Raw genomic sequence first — 24,420 nt, 5'->3', positions numbered from 1 at the left:
TACTGACCTGAAATGCTGCCTGCTAGATACTTAATACCTGAACAAAAATGGTTTAGCTAACCTTAACAGAAATGATTTTAGATCACAAATATTTTTATCAGTGCAAATTTATATTTTTCTACTACAGAAGACTGTCCACCCTTAAATACAAACCATTTTGTTTCTAAAATGAGAGATTAATTTGCTCACATCCATCCACCCTGCCAAATTACTATAATATTCATTATAGGGAGTGAGGGGGAGGGGCTGAACTGTTTGCAGGGCTTTAGGTTAGATTCAGTAACTGAATACAGTAAATAACCCAGAAGAAGGTAAGGCCAAATACTGTTGTTTTTTGTTGCTTATTTGAGGTTTCAGATTTTTGATCTTTTTCTTTCATCCATGAACATATTTAGCTTAGAAAGTAGCCACTTTCTCTCTCTCTACTTTTTTTTTTAATAGGGTTTTGTCTCCTGAACATCAGTTAGCTTTATGTTTCTAGAAGACAACCATATTTAGGCCATCATGTGTAGAAATTGAAGGGAGAAATTAAAGGTAGTGAATATGGTTTGTCAAATGTTCCTGCCTTTTGGAGGCGCATGTCATGTTCCACGTTTCAATGATCTGTGTACATCGTAATGGTTCACATGTCAAACCTTTCTGCTTACTATATTCACGTTACTTCATGCTGGGGTTTTTCCATTCCTGCCCTCCTCTTTGTTTCCCAACACTGGAATGTATGTTTGGGTTTGCAAGCCTGGTCAAGGTTACTTTCCCAGGCGCGTGTAACGGTTGCTTGCACCTGGGAGAGGGTCCTGGCCGTCATGCATTCGGGGCGGGACTGGTTTGAACGCAAGGCTCTTAAGTTTGTATTTGGCGCGCTTTTGCTCATTCTCAGCTTTCTCTGTATTTGCATACTATTCCTTTAATAAATCAGTTATCTTTAAGCCCGAGCTTGTGAGACTGAGTATTTGGGATTAGGCAACCATTACAGCGCATCCCCTTCCCCAAGAGTCAGCCAGCCTGCCTGCAAAGATCGGAGGGATTTTTTTTCCCCTTCAAGTACTAAGTGTGGGAGTGCCTGACCTGCTTGGTTATTTATTTATTTTTTTCCTTTCTTCCAGCACTTATGTGTATCTTCGTATACATTATATTGCATTTTGGGTTTTTTTTTTACATTTTGTTCTATTATGTGGTCCTTATAAATTTTCACTGTTATTGAATCTATATTTAAATAAATAAATAAGTTATCCAGAGTCGCTGAGGTGTATGCATAAACACTACTGTGCTCACTTCAGTGTGAATACATATAACTAGTCTCTGTCATAAATTATTTTTTGTTTAATGAACTAATTGAGCTAAAGCAAGTGATGGAGGACTTCATTTAAGGATTGAAAAATATCTATTTGGGGAAAGGGTTTAGGGGTGAAAATGATCCTCATATCCCCCACCACTCCCTATCTAAAGAAACCCCTTAAAAAGAAACTGGGGGTGCTGTGAGAAATGCCAAAATGGGAATTGAGCAGTTGGAGGAAAACTTCCTCAGTACTGCATATAGATGAACACTAATTATGATTTTGGAGAAGATGATATAGGCTGCATTTCAAATGAAAAAGAGAAGATACTATCACAAGTAAATGCTGACTTTCAAAACAGGAGTATTTTAGGAAATTGAACATACAAGCATTATAATTTTGGCTTCTTTGGTAGCCCCACTGGATAATTTTATGATCTAGCTTTTTCCTTTTGCATAACTTAGTTTTTCTAGAGTTGATAGCCAAATTACTTTCCTGCAGTAGCTAGTAAAGAGCAATTTGAAGAGCTATGGCTTTTAAAATTACCACAAAATTACTGTCTTGTTCATTGATGATTGCATCTTAAACAGAAGACATTAAATTATGATCCTTCTATTTGAAATAGTTCCTTTAGCGATTTTGTCTAAAAAGCTCAGATCATAATTTCCAGTTTAGAGTTTAGTCTGAAGTCATTCCTTCATTTTCTCTTGGTGACTTCTTAAATGCTAAGTATAGAACATAAAATTCCTAATGCTTCTTTAGCAGTATTTATGAAGTATGATCCTGTGCATAGCTCCCACTGAGTTTGGCGGAGTTTACTTCTAAGACTAAATTGGAACTTTAATATATAAAGTTTCTTTTTCTGCCCACCCCTTTTTTACTTTGTGTTGTGCCAGGTATTTAAGCCTGGGAGCAGAGACTCCCTTCTGCCTGTCTAGGTTGTTGTTGTTGCTGCTGTTGTTATTACAATCATTACTACTACTACTACTATACCTGGACATTTCTGATGCTTTAAGAATGTGAAAACTTGTGTAAGGTCTCTGACTCTACGGGTGCAGCAATAACCTACATCCCATGATCTTCAAAAGGAGGAGGAGTTGAGTCCAGTGGCTCCTGAAAAACAGGAATGCAGCCCCTTGAACTCTTCCAGAATCAAACAGCAATTTTTAAAGTGACAGAAATGGAGACAAGTATGTGGATAACAATTTTATGAATATCATTTAATCAGTGCAATTTTAAATTTATCTTAAAGGTACATTATTCACATTTGCACTGATACATTGCTTTTTGGAGTGGATTGACTGGCTGCAACTGGATTGTTACCGCTGTTACAAATATATCTTGCTGCTGCCTTGGAGAAAAATCCCCATATTTTTAAGTACAATTTTTTTTGAAAAAAAACTCTCCTATAGGTTTAGTTTTAAGACTAATACGTTAAAATTAGAAGTATAGCAGAGTTTTAAAACATGAAATTGATGTTGGTATAGCTGATTTTCCTCTATTTGTCAATTCATTACCTTATAAAGGATTGACATTCTAGCCTAACGACTTGGAATATATGTTTAATATTAACCATGAAACAAAATAGCAAACAGACCATGGAAACAGTTCAAGTTGGCTGTCTTTCAGTGGAACAAAACTCAAGACATTATGGAGTTTCAATCATGAGAAACAGTGGGAAATTGGAAAAAAACCTTTTGCTCCCTCAGAAAAGAATGAACATAGTGCAGAGATGACACCAAAACCATACTGGAACTTACATTGCTATGCTTTGACAAAATATTTTGCTCTTGCTTTGTGTGTGTGTGTGTGTGTGTGTGTGTGTGTTTGAATCAGTCTTGACTCCTGGAGACTGCCTGCACAACAGGTAGTCCTCACATAGCTACCACAATTGGGACCAGCAACTCCATCATTAAGTAAAACATCACATGACTGCCACAGACTGACAATGTCACCATTCGGTCATTAACCAAGATGTCACAGGACTGCGATTTGAGATTTTACTGCCAGCTTCTCCACTGATTCTGCTTGTCAGAAGCCAGTTGTGAAGCATGCAAATGGTGATATGTAACTGCAGGATACTGCAGTGGTCATAAACACCCACTGTTCGCAAAGTACCCGAATGTTGATTACGTGACTCCGAGTCACTGCGATAGTTGTAAATGTGAGGACCAGTCATAAAGTTACTTTTTCAGCTTCATTGTAACTTTGAATGGTCACTAAATAGGGCAGCCATTAAGCGAGGTCTACCTGTAGTCCTTGCAGTTTCTTTGGCAAGATTTCAGAAGTGGTTTGCCATTGCCTTCTTCCTAGGGCTGAGAAAGAGTGACTGGCTCAAAGTCACCCAGTTGGCTTTGTGCCTAAAGCAGGACTAGAACTCATAAGTCTCCCGGTTTCTAGCCTGATTCTTTAACCACTACACCAAGCTGTCTCTCTGCCCTTGCTATTTCAGATTAATATTCCAGATTTCATACCTTTCTACCGCTCACCAAATAGAATAGCTAGCTTTAAAACAGACTGTTGGAACTAAAGATAACAAATTGACTAAACCTTAATAATGTGTCCAATTTAGAAATAATTAGAACATCTTCAGCTAAAATGCAACCCCACTTAGATTCTTTCCCTTAAAGAGTGGTCAGTTTTCATAGAATCCACTTGTGCCATTCTGCTTCAAGAGCATATTTTGATTTAGTAGTTGCCTCTACTATGGAAAAAAAAGATGAATGATGTTTGCTGGTTTTCCCTTTTCACAGGTCCCCCTGAAAATTTGCCTCAGAGCACTGGCAGACCCTTCAGAATACTCAGAACATCATGTTGAGGGGACTGCAGGAGTCTGGGAATTGGCAAACATTGTTCTTTGCTTTCTTTTACTAACAGAGCATCAGCTGGATCAGAAATTCTAGAAACAGAATGCCATCTTTATTTTTGGCACACTTAACCTAAAGCAGTGAATTCTGTAACACTCTGCCATGTATTTAATACAGAGCACAAGCGTTTTAATTCTTTTTTTAAATTAAACTTCATTTTAGAAGAATACTAAAAATATAAGCAAAACATCAAGATACACTAAAATAACAAAATTAAGTAAAACAATCCTTAAACAACAACTTGATAGAAGCCATAAAAAGAAAAGAGGAGGGAAAAAAAAGAAAAGTAAAAAAAGTAAAAATATACCTTATATATTAAACTTATCGATTGGCACTGGTTTACTGATAAATATCATACATCGCTGTAGTATTATCAGATATAAAATATTATTGTAGAGTATCATAACATCTCTCCCAAAGAAGAACATAAAGCAATATATTCTATTTTGGCAGAGATGTTACGATACATTACAATAATTATAAATAATATTTATCATTTGATTAGTGGAAAATATGGCCTTTTCCAGGCCAGATAAATTACACATTTCCAAAAGCTATTCTTCAATAACTGGAATAGTATCACTTTTCCAATTTTTCAGTATTACTCTTTTAGAATAATTCCTGATAAACAGTTAAGTTCCAACGGTTTGGTACATAATTCAACATCACACTGACATCTTTAATGTTTAAAGGTGGTCTCATAAATCTACTTACATACATTAAAATGCTATTCCAAAAAACTGACAAAAGATCACAGGGTCATTTCCTATGCATCAATGAATGCTCAAATTTTTTACACCTCCAACAAAGAAAATCTGATCTCCAACCTTTTAAATTCATTCTTTGGGAAGTTTAATAAACTCTAATACAAATTTTTGATGAATCAACTATATTTTCAAATCCATTCATATCATTTTAACATTTTAAAGAACCTATAGCTATCGATGGAGGATTGTTGGAGATTCCAGTTTTTTGGATCATATTTAAAATATCCCAGAAATGTCCACTTAAAAAAAAATCTTGCCCTTTTGATGGAAATATGTTATGGGGTTTATTTTGTCATAGATACTATCAAATAAGAAAGTTTCTCAGGTGCCTCTGAAGTGGTCAAAGTGTCTGGCCCATATTGAGCCATTCAAACATGCTTGAGTTGAAAATACTGCACTGTTGTGAACTAAGAAGCACAAATTCAATTTGAAGTCAGGAAAAATTCTTAAAACAATCATTACATAATAATTGGTTTAAAATCATCATCCTGGCTTCCACCCGTACTATCCAATAAAAGATTTTACCACCTGTTATGAGAGAATTTTTCTAAATATTTTCTAAATATTCATGAGTCTCATCATCAAAACCATTCTATGCCACAATATGGTCAAAAGATTTCTCACAGCTGGCATTCTTGGAAATAAAACACCTTTTCTTCTATATATTGTTCCAAGCACTTGCCATGACTCAAAGGGAAATAGATAATAGCTTTCCAACATAGCCCATAGAATGTTTTAGATTCTTCCATTCATCCTGTTGTTATATCTGACCATGCTCCTATTACATTAACTCTTTGATTAAAAAGTTTAAGCCAGTTATGGAAGGTGGTATTTTAACGATTGATTGATCGATTGATTGATTCAATTATTCAATTTCTATTTATTTATTTATTCGATTTCTATAGCCGCCCATCTCAGCAAGTGACTCTGGGCGGCTTCCTTGTTACCAGAAGACGGGGAGATCTCTGCAAACAATAGTAGCCAGGCAGATTTCTAAGGAAGAAAGTGTTCTCGCAGGTATCCTAGTCCCAACTTGCTTAGCCCCAACCTGTGTAGAAAGCTTAATACCAAAACCTTCACATTTGGCCAGAAGCAAATCAATAGCCAGTAGAGCTCTTTCAGCACTTGTCTAATATGGCAGTAGGTAAATGAGTCACACAACCATTTATTGTCATCCTTTCCGCAGTTCTACATTTTGAAAGTTCCTTGCTTGATCTTGTAAGCCCTTGAGAAGCCAGTCAATATTTTCTTGCAAATCTCTTTTAAATACCGTATGTCTCAAAACTCATACATTGCATAGTATGGCTTCTCTGGAGAGTACCCTGCTTGCATACTTTTTACATATTCTCCATCTGTTGGCAAAATGGAACATAGTCAAATGCAGGTCAAAGCATCTGAGAAAGTTTAATACAGCAGGGGGAAAAAAAACATTGCTGACTGTGAGAGCCATTAACTTGATGTCTGCTTTACTGATGGAAGTCTGTGTTAATATTTAGCAACACAATTTAATTCAGTCTTAGAAAAAGTGCAGTAGGAAAACAACCTTACCCAGGCTGACAAGAAGATGGTATGGATGATCCTAGTGGGTGTTCTCCATATTTATTAATAACAGTCTTCTGTATTGCCTCAAGTTCCCACTGAAGAGAAAGCTGACATTGCAGGTCAAATGGCATGCTGCCAGAATATTTAAGAGCAGCTGGATGGAGCACTGTAACACAGAAGACAACCTTGCAGATTAGTTTTACTATGTAACCTTTATGCATAGTTGCAGTTTTGTGCACAAAATATCTTAAGTAATATATATGGGAAACTGTTAACCTGGGAGGGAATTTGTTGTTTGCAAAGCTGTAAAAGCAACCATTATACAGTAGACTCTCAGTTAACCAGAACTCAAGCAACCAGCACACTCAAGCAACCGGCAAAAAAATCAAATAAATAATATTTTAAATAAAATTTAATAGTAACTCTCAGACAACCAGAAACTACATTTATCCGGTATCTACCAATCCCCATGGGTGCTACTTAACTGAGAGTCTACTGTAGCTTTGTAAAATCTTTTCAAATAAAATTCTTAACTCTACAATATCACCAGAACAAGTTTTCCTTTAAAAATGCTGATCTAGAGCCAGATATGAAAGTACCAAAAGAGATAGCTATAGAAAGATGGTCAAAAGGAGCAGCAGAACAAGCCATCTGCTATTTTCCTAGAATTATTGTCCCTAGCCTGGTATGTGTGGTCCCATGCCATAGTGTCAGCATACCCAGCTCCTGACTGGCATTTCTGCTGTTGATCACCCCAGCAGCTGTTACAGGTGGATAGAGGTGATGGAGCAAGGTCACACTTCCTAGGATTTCAGCACCTGGTCTAGAATGTAGGCTTTACTTTGTAAACAGGCACAATTCGTAGTAGTTGCACTAACCTAGTCAGACTATTGCTGAACCCTGCTCCAGCTGGACCAATGCTATTTACTCTTCCGGCCATTATCATCAACTGCCTAAGAGAAAGGTCCTCAGATTTTTCGAGTATAATATGTATTTTATTTGCAATGATTTGCATTGCTTGAATTTGTTAAGGTGGTTATTCTGAAAAGCAGGATATAAATAATTGCAATAAATAGTCATTTGCTAGGGGTTTTTTGCTGTAATTATTTTTACTTCATTTTTGTGTCAGTACTTATTGTTTAACTAATTACTCCCTTGAGTGTTCTCCCTGAACAGAAATGCAGTACATAAATAACACTTCTCTTGCTTGTTTCTTGCACTGAAACTGCTCACATGCATGCACAGAAGAATTAACCAACTCTTTTCATCTTCTAGGAGATAAAACTCGATCAGGTTACCAAATCAGCACTTGGGAGAGAAATTGACTTTGGGATTATCTGTAAAAAGGTATGATACTTTCAACTTGTCTTAAAGTTGTATTTTTGTGGAGTCCTTGGTGCTCTCTGAGCCTTGTTGTTTTCTTGCAGACGTTTCATTGCCAGACTAGGCAACATCTTCAGTGCAAAGAGGAAGTGGGCCTTGCACTCTGTTTATATACCGTGGCTTGCCCTGCTTGTGTTGGTGGGGGGGGGGAGTGTTCTCTCCTTGGGAGTTCTTTGATTGGGCTGTTGTTTGCTGCTTGGTTGATTGTCTGAGCTGATAGTTCCTTGATTAGGGTGTATTGTGCTGTTTGATGGTTCATCTGGTGTTAATCCTAGTGTTGATTTTTGCATATCTGGGTGTTGATTGCTGGCAAGGGAGTGTACTGGTCTTCTGGCTTTTCTATTGTCTCTTTTGGATGGTATGTAAATGTTGTTTACCTCTATGTGTCTGTTGATGGCTGCTTTATCTGAGTGCCAGGCTTCCAGGAATTCTCTGGCGTTTTTGGATTTGGCTTGGTTTAGGATGCTCACAGTTTCCCAGTTGAAACTCTGGTTGAGTCTGTCCATGTGTTGTGAGATTAAGGAGCTCTCATCGTGTCTTCTGACTGCTAGTTGGTGTTCATGGATGTGTTCTGCTAGTCTTCTGCCTGTCTGGCCTACATAATGGCTGTTACAGTCTTTGCACTGTATGTTGTAAATAACTCCTGTTTTTTCTTCTTGGGCTATTGGGTCTTTTGGGTTACTTAATATGTTTTGAAGAGTTTTAGTTGGTTTATGTGCTATGGTGATGCCATGTGCTTGTAACAGTCTGTTGGTGGTTTCTGAGATGTTTCTGATGTATGGCAGTGTTATCCTTTTCATAGTTTCCATTGGTTGGGTTGTAGTGGGTTGGGTGGTGAGGCACTTTGTGATAAAGTTGAGCGGGTATCCATTTTGTTGGAAAATGCTGTACAGATGATCTTTTTCTTTCTTCTGGTGTTCTGGGTTGCTGCACTGTAGAAGTGCTCATCTGAATAGTGTTCTTACACAGCTTCTCTTGTGGGAGGTTGTAACAATCCAAATATTCGCTTCAACTTGTATTTTTGTTTAGAAAGTTTCTTGCCACCATCAACACAAGCAGATATGTTCACAGCCCTTTTCAACGTAAGTAATAGATGAAGCTTCCCAGTTGTGTGTCAGTGCAGCATATGGAGCATCCCTAGGGTCATTCAACAAGGTGGTCAGAGCCCTGCCACTTTTAATGTGTGTGTGCGCAACCATGCAATGCACATTTTAAAAAGAGCAAGGCTTTGATCACCTAGTTGCATCTTGATGGCATTGGCCATCCCTGCAGATGACCCTGGCAACATGTTATATGGTGCTTACAGATGTCAGTACAGATTCTTCTGAGCACTGTTGTTCTTGAATGTTGTGGCTTTCTAGTTCCAAACGCATGTTTTGGTCATGGTAGAATCTGTGACAAGATTTTTAATTGTAATTAAAAATTTCTTATATTTTTCCAGCACTCTGAAAAATAAAAAGGAGATAATTATGTGTCTCAGAAAGTAATTCTTTATATGGCAGTTGACAAGGTGGTTGCCAATATTTCCAGCTTTTAATGATGATGGGGAAAACTAGACCGTATAGAACTGTGAATAATTATCCATTTTTGCTACAAAAATCAACATATTTTTTAAAACTTATTTTCCCAACCTGACATTTATTTTAGAAGTAGTATGCTGATAAATGGAAAAAAATATGTTATTTGATACTTTAGCAGATGGTTTGAACTGAAGTTAAAAGCACAGAAAACATTTGAATACAGGTAGTCCTCACTTAGCAACCACAATTGGAAACAGCAACTCTGTCGCTAAGCACTACAGTCACTAAGTGGAAAATCACATGGCTGTTACGGGCTTATGACATTACTTCCCATTCAGTCATTAAACGAAACATCATGTGATGCAACTTGCAATTTTATTCCACATTCTTCATTAACATTGTTGTAAGCTGGTTGGGAAGTGTGCAAATGGTGATCACATGACCACGGGACTCTGCAGATTGTCATAAATGCAATGATTGGTTGCAAAGCTATTTTTCTTTACACCATCATACAGTAACTTTGAATCGTTGCTAAACAAGGCAGTCAATAAGCGAGGACTACCTGTATGTTTCTTTATTGCTCTGAAATAACTGTTTAAAAAAAATCTAGCTATTCTCAAGACTGGGAACAGCAATGGGAATACATTATAAAATGGTTGTGTAGATTGTTTATTGCTGAAGATAATTCTGCTAATTAATGGCTATAGCAAAAAGGGTGAATCTTCCTGCATCTATCAGTGCCCAACTCGGTCTTTGAAATCTGGGATCCCAACATTTCCAAATTTCTGTCTGTTCCATTTTTCATTTTTTTTACTCCCATTTTTTCTTCATTCAAACAAAAACAAAACCAGTTACTTGTAGTGTGTGGGTCTAAAGAAAGACTACCTTGTATAATCCAATGATGCTATCCCTAGTTTCAGCAAAGCAAAAGTGTATATTTCATTGAACAGTATGGGAGCTTGGGATGTATATATTGGATTGGTTTTCATTTTAAAAGGAAAAACAAGTTTTATATTAATATAGCATTCAGGAAGCTACACTACTGTTTCTGTAGATTCTAGTAAGGTCATAATTAGGTCAGGAACTCCGGACGGGGCCAATACATTTATACTCTGGTTTCTCTTCATATATACAGTAAATATTTCACCTTTTAATTAGCAGAACATAAACAATTAAAAGGGAAGTAGAAATTATTTCTAACTCTTGAGAGTGATTTGGGGAAATATTTAACTGCAAAAAAGAGAATTAGCTGTGCAGATGAACAGGAAGGGACATGTTTTACACGTAACATCTACTAAAACCTCTTTGATCATTTTTCCACCATCAAGATGACAGTTGGGTTGCTGTAAAATCACGATTCTTCCTAACAGATCTAAATGTATCTCTTGTATTTGAAGACTGATTGGTGCAATTTGCTGCAGTGATTTAGGACTCAATCAAATTAAAGATCTTGTTTTAATTTATGTACCTGTAGGTATGTAGGATTTTGTATTTAAATTACAAAATTCAATTATATCACCGTATTTGTAAAAACTAGGCAATATATCACAATACATTCAATGTTATTGCACTTGTTCAATGAGCATTAAAACTAAATGTTGTGTCAAGTGATTTCAGAAATGTAGGAATGCAGTCCTTACAAACCAGTGTTGTTTTGATTAAGACTCTCAACTTTGAAAATGTTATTTTGGTATCATGCTAATTATATATGCCTGATTCTTTGAGAAATGTTGGCATTTCTTACTGCATTAATAACCAAACACATACTTAAATAAATTCTTTACATTCTTCCCTTTAAAAAAATGTATGTGCAGTCCTTAAGCCACAAAAAAATAAACAACTGTCAAGTCTTTGCTTAGTGGCTTAGCAATTCTTACTGAATTAATGTAATATTTGACATTATATGCAAGCTTTAAATTATACAGTACATACATGGAATTCTACCAACAAGTAGGGTTTTTGCTGTTTACTTGCATTTTAAAGCCCCAAAATATTTGCAATATGAAGGTAGAGCTTCTACCAGGGGGCTTGGTTTTTTTGGTTTTTGCTTTTGTTTTGGACTCTGCACACCTTTAGGGCAATACCATTGCTTGGTTATCTTAGACCAGTGTTTTTCAAACTTGTCAACTTTAAGATGTGTGGACTTCAACTTTCAGCTGGCTTGAGAATTCTGGGAGTTGAAGTCCACACATCTTGAAGTTGACAAGTTTGAAAAACACTATTCAGTGTTTTTCAAACTTGTCAACTACAAGAACAAGTTTTAAGCTCAGAAAATGAAGAAAGCATTAGAGAGAAAATTTGAATAGTCTTCAAAAAGACTATTCAGCATTTCTAATGCTAAAATGCTACTCAGAGTTCCTTGGATGCAAAAGTAATGATATCTAAGTATTCTTATTTCCATAAATACAAGATCAGTATTTTACGGATAAGTTTTACAGATTTAAAAGAGTACTTTGATCTTGTCTGAAATGGAAATAACTGTGGCTATATAAAACCACAGTTTCCTGATAAACTTCCATGGCAAACAGATGTGAACTTCAAACAGGAATAGCTGTGATTAGTTTGAAAACATTGGTCATGAGAGAAAGTTACATGGCAGTGTAAAATTTGGCTGCTGTGACTAATTCTGTTCCAGTAAGGTACATGAATAAATCTTCTGATTGTCAGAAAATGTGCACATTTGAACTGTGCTCTTAAATATTTTCAGAGCAGTAGAAATTTGTTGTCTAATTAGTGTCTCCTCCAATGCCAAAGAATGTTTTTGAGCAAAACTAGCTCAAGAAAAAGTTAGTTATAAATATTCCCCTCTTGTGTTACTGTTTAAATACAAGAATACTTAACTTGAATACTTTGTTTAGGTAAAGGTAAAGGTTTCCCTTGACGTAAAGTCCAGTCGTGTCCGACTCTAGGGGGCGGTGCTCATCTCCGTTTCAAAGCCTTGGAGCCGGCGTTGTCCATAGGACACTTCCGGGTCATGTGGCCAGCATGACTCACGGAACGCCGTTACCTTCCCGCCGAAGCGGTACCAATTAATCTACTCACATTTGCATGTTTTCGAACTGCTTGGTGTGCAGAAGCTGGGACGAGCAACGGGAGCTCACCCCGCCGCGCGGTTTCGAACCGCCGACCTTCCGATCGACAGCTCAGCGGTTTAACCCGCAGCGCCATGGCATTATTTTTCACTATGATCATGAGCTTGGCTTCCCTGAGTGTGGCAGTTCTGTTGATGATTATCTAATCTGCATATAAACATTGTGATGAACCTCATGAATATTTCCCTTGCAGCTGCTTGCAGAATGTACATGTCACCTTGCTCAAATAGGAGAAATTGCCTCATTTCATACATCCTGTTCAGGTGTTATGGACAGCCTTGGAGAAACTATGCAGTGACAGCTACAAGAACAAGTTTTAAGCTCAGAAAATGAAGAAAGCATTAGAGAGAAAATTAAATTGACCACACCTCAACTCCCTGGGGTTTAAGAGGGAGAGAAGAGAAAACATAGTCAGGCTTTCAATATTCTGATACTATAGTCTATACCAATAAAGAAACATTCCAGTCTTCCTGAGGAGTCTGTTTCCTGATTTGGCCAACCTTGAAGGGTTGACAGGCATTCAGAAAATTACCATGTGAGTGTTAATATGTTTTCTACTACAGATTAAGGTTACTATGGTAACTAATCATTTTGGCCCGGTGAAGAAGTTGAATTTAATTGTCCTCTTTTCAGATGTTAATTTTTGCACCTGGGGAGAAGAACTTGCCTGGACTTGTTTTAGTTTCAGTTTCCCTTCTGTGTAGGCATGTAGAGAGTTAAGCAGCTCTCACTGAAAGCCTGTAAATATGTTTGCTTTCTGTAAATAAAATTATTTTTATAGAAATGCCTGGTGTGTGTCTTTTCTGATCTCTCCTGGGCCAAAGGCTTTCCTAGCAATCTGCTAACAGTGAGTACCTCAGCTTCTATATGCTCAAGCTCTACCTATGTCACTCAAATGACATTAGCCCCTAAGATACCTGAAAGAAGATCTTAGTATGTACAATAATAAGTGTGAGCTTGATGCACAAATCATGATAGGGTAGAAGAATAAGGATATTCTGAGGCCCAAGAGGGATAGAGCTTATTGGCAATGCTTGAACAATGAGTATTTATTATTTTTTGATGCATTGGATAGGGTTATAAAATAATTCTTCAACACCAGAGATGGACAAAATCCATGTAGCAAGTTTCTTTTTGAACACAAAGAACAACAGCTGATACACAGAAATTATTTCAAGGAGCTTTTGTCTGTTGAGTAATGTTCTTGAGTGGATTGTCTGGATTCTTTGCAGTTGAGTTTCAGGGAAGGACATAGAACTGAGACAGTTCACATTTGTAGATGACCTCTGGACAGAGCCAGGATAAAGACTGTGCAACCGTTCTGCTTCTTCTTGATCACTCAGTGGCTTTTGATACCACAGATCATATTATCCTTCTGGATTGGCTGTGGAAATTAAGAGTGGGAGGCATGGTGTTGTGGTGGTTCTCCTTCATCCACAGTCAGTTCCATTCAGTGTTGATTGGGGTGTGTGGTGTCAATGCTTTTGTCACTCCTGTTTAACATCTACATGAAGGCACTGGGAGAGGTCATCTGCCAAGGTGGGGTCAGGTATCATCAGTATGCTAATAATACCCAGCTGTATATCTCAAGCTCAGGTCAGCCAAGTAATCCTATTGAGGTCTTATCCAATTGCCTAGAAGCTGTTCAGGTCTAGATGGGGAGGATCAGGCTGTCTGCTCCTGGTTTTTCTGGTACTAAGAATGATCTCTTCAGTTCTGAAAGGAAATGCACTCCTCTGGACCGAACTGATCCTCAGTTTGGGGTTCTCCTGGACTTACAGCTCCTGCTCAGTAAAGGAATGATGGAAATTCCCTGGTCAAGGTTTCATGGAATTTTGTTCTATCTCTGGCTCAGATTCTGAATAATAGCTGAGTTCTCTATTGATGCAACATTTGCTTCATATGTAAAGTATAGGCCATAATCTATATGAGACCGAAGATTGCTTCATATATAAAGTATAGGCCATAATCTATATGAGACCGAAGACTGTAATTCCCTTTGGAAAAGACTGTAGCATCCTTTCAGAGAATTGCAATTTAGCATAAAAGAATAAATTATGGGTTTATTGGTACACACTACGGTTTGCTAGGTGAAGTGCACAGGCTGGCATAGACTGCCTTTGAAGTATCTAAGAATTCACATGGATACAGCCAGCCATCAGAGGAGTGCTCTGTTCACCACACCTATCTGAATGTTTTGTATAACCCCATTATCCACTATACTTAGCATACATCTGTAGGATTCTTGGCCACTGTGGCTGGGGTTGATGAGAATTGAAGTCCAAAGGTTTTAAATTACAATAGGTTGCTTGTTCCTACATTATATAATATTTTAGGCATTTCTTTAATTTTATATTTCAATGGAGCTTTAGTAAATAGCACAGTTTCATGTCCAGAATACCTTACAAATTAGAATATATTCAAAACTGCATATATCAGTACATCTAGTATTCGTCACTGATTTTGCTCAAAATTTGCGACACAAAGTTTTAAAAGTACATATTTGGGAACAGTGTCTTTGGTAGAGGGATTGAAAATCTAAAGAAAGCAAGATTTGTTGTTCCCTCTTTTCATTTTTTTTTCCTTTAGAATGAAATAAGGCCAACTGCTTCAATTATATTTGACAATACAACAATAATTTCTAAGATATGTGAAAAGATACAGCATATAAAAACAAGGTCTAGTGAATTCAGAGGAACTTTAGCCAGTAAAATGTCGAGCAATAAATTCTTAAGTTTTTTAATTTGCATGTATTAAAAGACTATGTAGCTTGAATGCTTTGGGGGAAATTATTTAAGGTGTTTCAACCAATGCAAAATGTACATTATTTCTCTCTTTTGAAACCAGTCATTCCAACACAAAAATCTGGAGGTGGATCTGTGTGACTTTAGAGGAGTGAATATCAGCTTTTGGTTGAAGTGGTTTTCTACCACTTTGAATGGCATATAGGCTGTTAAGCAAGCTGGTAGCTCTAATATGGGATTGAAAGACCCATGGGCATAATGCTGAGCCTCAGGATACAGTCTTGTTTCAAGGAGCATTCTTGCAGGAGTGAATACCTCTGTGTACTTTTCTTTTTTGCTACTGTGTTGTCTCATTCAACATGACTTCTCATTTTCCTGATTTAGCCCAATTCTACAGCAAGAGACAGAGCAATTGCTAGACTGATGTCTCATCCACTACTGAAGACTAAAATTGCTAATATTAAAGGTAAGAAAAATTTGCCCCAGCTCATCTGTGTACAAGATTGTTTTCTAAACTAACAGTGTCTTTCCTGAATGTGTCTTAAAGTGTACAGTGATGTGTCTATACAATGCTGATCTCTGAAGAAGAACATTTGTAGTTGCCATGCATTTAAATATTTTTGCATTCTGTTCACCTGAAAGAAAGAAAGGGGATAGAACTCCAGGGTCACTAAGAAAATTAATTGATGCCCCAACCTGCACATAATCCAAATAGTTACAGTATGTGTGTGTGTGTGTGTGTGTGTGTAGAAACAAAGCAATTGTAAATCATGTGTGATGTTGTATGTATATCTTGTTGTAGTAGAAGATTGGTAGGCTACACAAACTTTAATTAATATTCTACCTCCTTGAGATGCTAAAACTAGTGAAAAGAACAGGATTCTAAAGGCCCTAGATATGCTGCAAAGGTAACACAGTTAGTGCAAGAGACATATAGTTCATTAAATAAAGGGTTGTTTTATAACTTTATCATTACTGTACTTATATACAAACTTGGTGATTTGTTTGTTTGTTTTTAAAATCTGGGTTTCTTTTTCCTAGCTGCGGTGGAAGCCTTTAAAAATGCAAGACAGAAGCCAACTAGAGCTATTTCTTCAAAAGAACAAGAATTGGAACAGCAGCTTAATAAGCATCCTGGGGAGACCCAGCATTCTATTAATAGTGAAACACTTAAACAAGCTGAGTCTCAAGATAAAACAAAGGCAAATGAAAAGCCAAAAATTGGCATGGGAAAAAAGCACATTTTTGAGAGCGAGATGCAGAAAATGGCAGAAAGTGTGAAAAAACATCCCTCATACACTTCTGCTCTGCTTGACACTGAACATCATAAATTAATTCATCAGATTGATCGAATTGGAAACTCTGAATATTCAGAAGAAAACGTACATTTGGCTGACATTGTGAACAAGAGAGTAGGTGACTCTGATAGAGATCCAAGTAAAAGTGAGGAAAGTGGAAAGGAGGAATATTTTGATGACAGTACAGAAGAGAGGTTCTATAATCAATCTTCCAGCACTGATGAAAGTAACAATAATGATGATTTCTTCATTGGCAAAGTAAAGAGAATGAAAAAAAGGAGAGCAACTAATACTTCACAGCCTACAGAACAAAAAATTAGAAATATGCTGCTAAAAAAACCAAAGGATCCACAATGTGATATGATGCCGGGCACAAATTCAAAAGACAGCAATCAGAGCTCAAAAGCAGGGAAGCTGGAATCTGTTTTTTATTATTCATTGTCCAGCACTCAAAAACCTGAACATGTGAAAAGGTAGGAACAATTTTCTAGACTGAAAATCTGATGAAGGGTTTGTTGAAACATTGTTTAACAAATGTTCAAACAATAGTGTAAAAACAACTTAGACTTTTCTGATAATTAATGGAAGAGATTAGTATCCTCAATCTTGAGAATAAACTCCCAGGACCTAGAGTTTCCCCCCATCTCCTTAACTTGGCACGCAGCAAAGAGACATTAGCCTCCTGCACTTGGGGCAAAAGTAACATTCCTTTATTTTCAGTGGGACTGAGTTTTGTGCTGAGTCTCCAGAGAGGAAACAGAAGGAGCATTATAGTAGGGAAGACAGTCTAGTTAGGCCCAATAAACATAGCCTTAAGGAGCTGCTATCAAAGAAACATGTCATTAAATATATGCCTGTAATTTGTGTGCCGTATGTGTGTATCACAAATACCACTATATTTCAAAATAAAGTGGCTCTATGTAGAGTGCTGCTTTTGTGTTGTTTTTTTCTGTAGCAAAAGTAATACTGCGTGTACTCTCTATGGCTAGGCTATGTGTTTTCCCTACTGTCTGCATTACGCAATTCCTTCCTAGTTGTTCTGTTTGCATCAGTTTTCATACTGAAGGTTGTCTGGAGAAACTGGATGTTATTAGCATCATTAACAGATTAAGAAGAATCTAGATTAATTCTGGGAAATGTTATAGGAATTAAGTCACATTTGGGTCAGCTTGGCTATGCAAGCACACTTATGTAAATAATTTATGCATCCATGTGTATACTTTAGATTCATTTTATGGATTCACTATTAAATATTATTTATTGCATTGGGAGGAGTGTATTGTCCTTTGCATGAAACTACTGTTTTTTCCACCACTAACATTTCTATTCTTTATTCTAGAAGTGTTAGAGACCATCTTCCTAGAAACAAGAAAAGTAAGTGAGAATACTGAAGTAATATTCTTGGCATTATTGTTTGGACTCATGGAGAATGAAATCTCGTTTTGCATTAATTATATAGTTAATAATGTTTTTATTCCTCATGGGTTTTGAACTCAATATATTTTCAGTTTTTTTTAAAAAACATACAGTATCAAAATCTGATTGTTTTCTGAAACAGCTCAGCATAAGGGAAAATAGGCATTTCAATCAGATTAAAAGTTCATTCCTACATATATCTACTCAGAATTTAAATCTATTCAATTCAGCTTACTAAAATAATGAGTAAAATTGTAGTCTAAAGATTTTTTTAGCTCCACTAGAGTCCATTGGAGTTGGGTGGCCAATAAATTCAAATAAATAAATAATAAAAACTTTTATTAGACTTCCTTCAAAGTGGAGTTCAAACAGCATAAGAAAACTTTACCAGCATAATATAATTTAATGATGTTTCTGCTAAACCAGGAAAAACATGCTTAGGAAATCAATACGTCTCTTTAATTAAACCCAGCATCATGTGAAGAGATTGCTTCTCATCTAGATACTACTAAAACTCACATTGTGTTTGTCTGTTTGTACCCTCAAGTTAGCCCATATGGTGCATTATACCACAATAATTTTTGAATCAAGGTACCTAAAATTCGCTAACTTAAAGAATGCGTAAAAAATCCTGGACCCATTACTCCTGTGGAATTGAAATTTCCACAATGTTCAGACCAGTTTTATTCACAAAATTGTGGCTGTTGCAGCGTCCCCGCAGTCATGTGATTGTGATTTCTGACACTCCCTGCCAGCTTCCCACAAGCAAAATCAATGGGGAAGCCAGCAGGAAGTTGGAAGTCGCTCCCGCTCTCACTGCTTTTTTGCCTGTCCATGGTCATTCTGTTTATTTGTTCAGGTAAGTACATACTGACTTACTGAAGATCGCAGGACCATCCAGCGTTGGGGTAAAAAAAAATATATGGTCAGCCTAAAATTTAATGTTCATTCTGGTCATATCAGACTGCACTACCTTTCTCTCAAAGGATGACCCAACGGGTCGCAGGGTTGTCTAGTATTCCTCTACACCTGCATGAAATGCTGTTTTCCAGTACATGTATGTTTAATAGTCTAAAAAGTGGGACAGGTTTAACAATATTAAAGTTGTTTCTGCTTAATAAACATATGAATGTGTGTGCTCTACCAACAACTTACAATATAATCTATGAAACATTTTACATAACATCTTAAAAGAAATATACCTTTTGTGGTGTGTGAAGAGTTATTTATACATTATTCTTTGTTAATTCTTGCATAGCTTTTGAAAAAAATCACCCACAGAAACAGAGGCCGAAAAGTTCAGCAGTGAAGTGTAATACTGAGAAGAACCCTTCAGAGCAACCCCTTCACCCATCATGGGAAGCAAGCAGAAAACTGCGAGAGCAAATGTCTCAAATTACAGTATTCCAAGGGAAAAAAATTAAATTTGAAGATTAGAATTTTCTTTTTAAACATGGCATCTCTGATTTTTAGCTGTTTTTGCAATGTTGCATATTGTTACAATCCTTGCAACATGTGTGCAAAGCAGTGTAAGTTAAAAAGAGGACTTTGAAGAAAAGCAGTTTTTCACTGAGCAACTTTCCAGTCTTGACATTGGCACTTTTGTCAAAAATATTTTTAGTAGACATATTTTTAGAAGATCTAATAGAGATCTTGCATAAAAGGACCAGCGGGTTGATTCTGATCTGTCAATACATGTAGAAATCCTTCACAGAGAAGATTTTGAATCTTCTGGGAGTTGTTGCTGATGACCTGTAAGATGATTATTGTCCTAGAGCGGAAGAAGGAATCTCCAAATAGCTAAATTAAAACTAAGACAATGGGTTCTTATTTATTTGAGCTTCATTACAGAAATATGTTTGCTTTGTATGCATTTAAATTCTAATTCAGTTGCAAGGTTGATTTTACGGTTTATTTGTTCGTTTTTGCCATTTAACCCACTACTCACTGCTTTTTTCTGTGGTTATGAATATGAAACAAAAACATATGCAGTCTCAAGAATAACACTGATGAATCTGATGAAAGTAGACTGGTATCCCTGAAAGATTGTCATAATAAACCTATAATTTAAAATACCACATGACTTCATTTCAGGCATGAAATGTGGCCTTTCTATTTAGTTACTGGTTCCTGAACAAACTGAGTGAATAGAAATGATGGTCTGATGAAGCACCATAAGCTTTAGAACTAGAGTGTATGTAACAGAATATTTGTGAAACATTATTCAGAAAGGAATTCTTCTAAACAGAAATGGCTAGTGGTGGTGTAGAATTCCAAATGAAAATTGAAATTGTTTGTAAACGAACAGGACAATGGCTAAATGCTTTTATTAGGCTTTTTAATATTCTGAGAATATGAAAATATTTGTATTTAAAAATATCTCTACTTATCTAGAGTTGCTTAATTAAGGAGCTGTAGGCTGCAGTTGTTTCCTTTTGTTTTTGTTACAACTATTAAGGAATTTTAAAATTCCATAAGAAGTAGTCCTTAATATTGGATCACCAGTTTATATTATTTGAAATATATCTTGAAAGTTTTCCTGTAGATGGCCTGGACAATAATTAGTTGCATCCAGTAGCTGATTACTATTATTTTAACCTTTATTCTCTTTTATCTTCTTATGTTGAGCATTATACAGTCAATTATCTTTTATATTGAGTAAAATCTTCAGTGGAAAAGAAAACCAGTTATCAAAGAGATTTTTTAAAAAATTCTTGGTCTGAAATTTGAAAATGCATTTCAACAGAAACCCCAATCTCACTCTTAGAAGAAACATTTCCATCACTGTTAAATTCTTCAATTTCATCCACAGCATCCCCAACTAGATGGCACATTTTAGACGACATATTTTCCACAATGCTCTGAATGTCTTGCATAATAACTTGGCAGTAATCAGAAAAAATCTGCTTAATATTTTGCATAATATCTCGATGGAAGTCAGAAACAGCCTGATTGAGATCCTCCATGTCTCACGCAGTAAATTATGATGCCCCCTAGATACTTAACCAGCAGAAGTGAAAGGTAATGGAAAGTTTCCAAACTGAGTTTAGATTCTTGAGGCAAGACAACAGACGGTTCCCAGAGAAAGTAGTGGCAGGAAAGTAAAAGTTCAGAACAGCAGATTCAACATGTAGGAAAATGCTAAAATCTTCAAAATTAGCACAAAAATAATGACACGGAGACGATAATATACTCTCAACCTTCCATAGTATTGGATGGAAAGCAAAATCCAAAGCTTAATTTAAAAAAAAATAGTTACAAAAATAACAATGAGCACCAAGAGAAATTGTTTCTCCTTGATGTAGAAAGTCTCTCTTAGGGTACAAATACTTTATTTATATAATTGGGTGCTTTAGAAATGGGGTGGCTGGACTTCATGTCCCTTTAAGGCTGCAGCATGGCTTGGAAATGGTGATATCCCAGCCTCCTGGCGAATTCTTGCCTGTGGATTGCCAATGCTGTTTATGACCTCCTAGCTGCAACTTGCTGTCTGGAGGACAAATGGGTCAACTCTGAGCATTTTCCTTGATCCAGTAAAATGCTCCTGGACTTCAGGAGAAACCAGCCTGAGCCCAAAAAAACTGCCACGATACCAGTTCTGCCCGCAGAGCTCATGGGCACAGCTGTTCAGTCCGCCATGTCCCCACTGGAGTCTGGCATGGGCCTGAATTGTTGAAGGTTTCACTATGTTGGAGAAGGATTACAGTGAGCAGGAACAGATTGAGGGGTCTTCTAGGGTTTCCCCAATTTGGGTGGACCAGATGGAGAACTGTGCCTCAACTGCGCCAGCACAGGCTTCATCCTATGTTGGGACTTTGGGGATGAGCAGAAGCAGGAAGTGCTTGGCTGTTGACCTCCTGCTGGGTTGGGAATGATGCTGAAGTTCTCCAGAGTGCCAGTGGAAGTGGCGGAACTGGGAGGAACACAGCAAGGAAGACTTTTGCAGCACTTGGGGAGGCCAGTAGTATGCCTTTACAGGTAGAGGTGGCTATGGAGGATTAGGCAGTGATGGATATCCCTGAGGCATGGTGGCAGGGTGGATGGGACAGGGCACCCTGGGGTGCTGGAGGCTTTGAATACCCAACCACTGTGGGCTGCCAGGAGCTGGAGTGTGCTGGTGGCTATATTGCTGGTTTAGCCTGTGGCTGCAACACAATCCCCATTTAGAGCTGCAGCCATTTTACCACTGTCATGAGGAGTTCTTTTGAGGAACATGGTCTTGTTTTCTAGAGCCAATTCCACATCCTGGAGCCCTGTGCTCTGCCCCAATTCCTAGGCATCATATCTTCAGAGGACTGGGATTTTGGCTGATGCTGCTGAACACCAGGTTGGTCCATATGTGATTATGAGTGATCTAATTATAGATGAGAGGACCTACCATGTATTAGCAACACCTGGATACACACGGAGGGAGGGATCCCCCTTGTCCTAACAGCCAGGAAACACGCTGAGACAAGGAACTGGTCTCTAATGTTTATTGCTAGTACATAACAGGAATCCTAGCAAACTGAAGAAGCGTGGGAAAAACCCAGACATATAAACCCCAAAGGTTAAGGCGGTCCCGATCTGTGTCTCTTTGAATGGCTGACCAATTCCTCAGTGCTACGCATGCACTTAACAGTCTGGATGGGAGCCCCCTGCTCGCCATCCATACTCATGACACCCCTCTTGGAAATGTGCTCACCCAGGTTTTGAGTGTGGTATTCACCAGTAACTCAAAAGAATGGGTGGTGGAGTAGCTATAATTATTTGGGATATTCTCATGGCTTTCAGGGGCACTGCCCCAAAGATAACCAGATGGGAGGCCTTGTTTGTTAAGATGGGCCCAAGGGATAAGCTGGGGTTATTGATGTAGTTGGGTCCAAGTGGTGGTGAATTCATCCTTGAGAGATGGGTGGCCCCACAAACACTGAAGGATGAGGTGGTCCTCTCCCTCTTCAAGAAACTATTCCTGGACCTGACCATATTGGACAACTTTCATCCTGTCCCCAATGTTTCATTTTTACTGGAGGTTATCGAGAAGGTAGTTGTGCTGCAGGTTCAGAGAACCCCACAGGAAACAGATTATCTGGACCCCTTTCAGTCAGGTTGCAGGCTTGGGTACAGGACTGACACAGAATTTACCAGACTTGTGGATAACCTCTGGCGGAAGCAGGATGGGGATGATGTGTCCATCCTTGCTGTTCTTCAACTGTCAGTGGCTTTCAATACTATTATGGTATCCGTCTGGGCTGGCTCGGGATTAAGGTTGGTTCCAATTGGTATTGATGGGAAGGGAGAAATTTAGCCCAGAGCTGCTGCTTTGTGGAGTTCCACACAGCTCGACACACTCCCACTCCTGTAACATCTACATGAAGCTTCTGGGTGACATCATTCACTGATAGGATTTCCTCTATTTCCACATTGCAGAAGTTGGCAACCTATTTATTTATATCCCACTTTTCTCCAGAAGCTCAAAGTGGGGTATGTTGAACTCCATGCTCCTATTCTTCTCCACAAGAACTCTGTGCGGTAGGTTGGGCTGAGAGAATGACTGCCCCAAAGTCATTGAGCTTCCATGGCTGGTGATGAATCTAGGTTTTCCCAATCCTGGTTCAACATCACAACCACTACATCAAACAGGCACTCCTAGGTTTAAGGGCCTATGGGACTCCTTAAATCCTCAGAAATAATGCTGCTGAAAAGAAAAACAATTTTGGGGACGAAAACAGCACAGCTAGGTTTAAGCTTCCATAAACAATAATCTACCCTTAATACATCCAAGAGGGGGGAAAAAAAACCCTCCTCCAGAAATCCCATGTCAGCTGTTGAAGGGTTTGTCTTAGTCATAATTGAGTAGCTTAAATGCTGCTTGGAGCCCAGCTAGGTGATAGAAGCTAGTAATCATGGCTGATCTTGAAAAGCAAAATAGGACTGGCCCTGGTTAATAGTCGAGATATTCAGGGCTGCAGGCTAGACTACAAGATTAAAAAAGGCCTGGTAGAAGATAGTGGCTAACCACTTCCATATCATTACCAAGGAAACAACATGGCTGTATTCATGAAGTCACCAGGAGTTAAATTCAACGCAGAGATACTTCTCTTTAGAACACATTGAGATGGTTAAGGCAATTGTATGGTAGTGTGTAGCCATTTCAAAGCATGCCTGGCTTATATTAATAGAAATATATTTTTTTAAAATCCTACTTAATCCTACTTAAGTAGGATGTAGATGAAGAGTCTCTATAAAATGTTAATGTATGTGCACCCATGCAGAAAGGCATGTATGTATATAAAATACCAAAATCAAAACGTAGATGTAGAAACCATGGAGTCTATGTGAGGCAGCAATATTCGTGAGATGGTGAGACAAGCAAGTGGATTTTTAACCTTTGCTTCTTAGTGTTGTCAGCTATAATGAGATTTGCTGGGATGAAACGCAACTATCTAGCACTACTTTCATTCAAAGAAATGTCTACTCTACAACGCAGTACACTGGCTGATAGTTCTTGTCTTTATCAAGCAGATGTAAATTCACC

At 37.7% G+C, this 24,420-nt stretch overlaps 1 protein-coding gene across 1 annotated transcript in view; it reads left to right on the top strand.

Moving 5' to 3' along the window:
* The window catches only part of SRFBP1 (serum response factor binding protein 1), a 51,588-nt gene extending 31,609 nt beyond the window's left edge, over window positions 1–19,979 (top strand). Inside the window, exons 4-8 of the mRNA XM_063295303.1 lie at window positions 7,726–7,797; window positions 15,574–15,655; window positions 16,231–16,960; window positions 17,827–17,861; window positions 19,162–19,979. Coding sequence (XP_063151373.1) covers window positions 7,726–7,797; window positions 15,574–15,655; window positions 16,231–16,960; window positions 17,827–17,861; window positions 19,162–19,340 — 1,098 coding nt within the window. The 3' untranslated portion in view covers window positions 19,341–19,979. The remainder of the gene's footprint in view (window positions 1–7,725; window positions 7,798–15,573; window positions 15,656–16,230; window positions 16,961–17,826; window positions 17,862–19,161) is intronic.
* Window positions 19,980–24,420: the final 4,441 nt, after the last annotated feature.

This window comes from Candoia aspera, chromosome 2 (assembly GCF_035149785.1).
Source record: "Candoia aspera isolate rCanAsp1 chromosome 2, rCanAsp1.hap2, whole genome shotgun sequence".
Taxonomy (NCBI): Eukaryota; Metazoa; Chordata; class Lepidosauria; order Squamata; family Boidae; genus Candoia; species Candoia aspera.
This window is presented reverse-complemented; position numbering and strand designations above follow the sequence as displayed.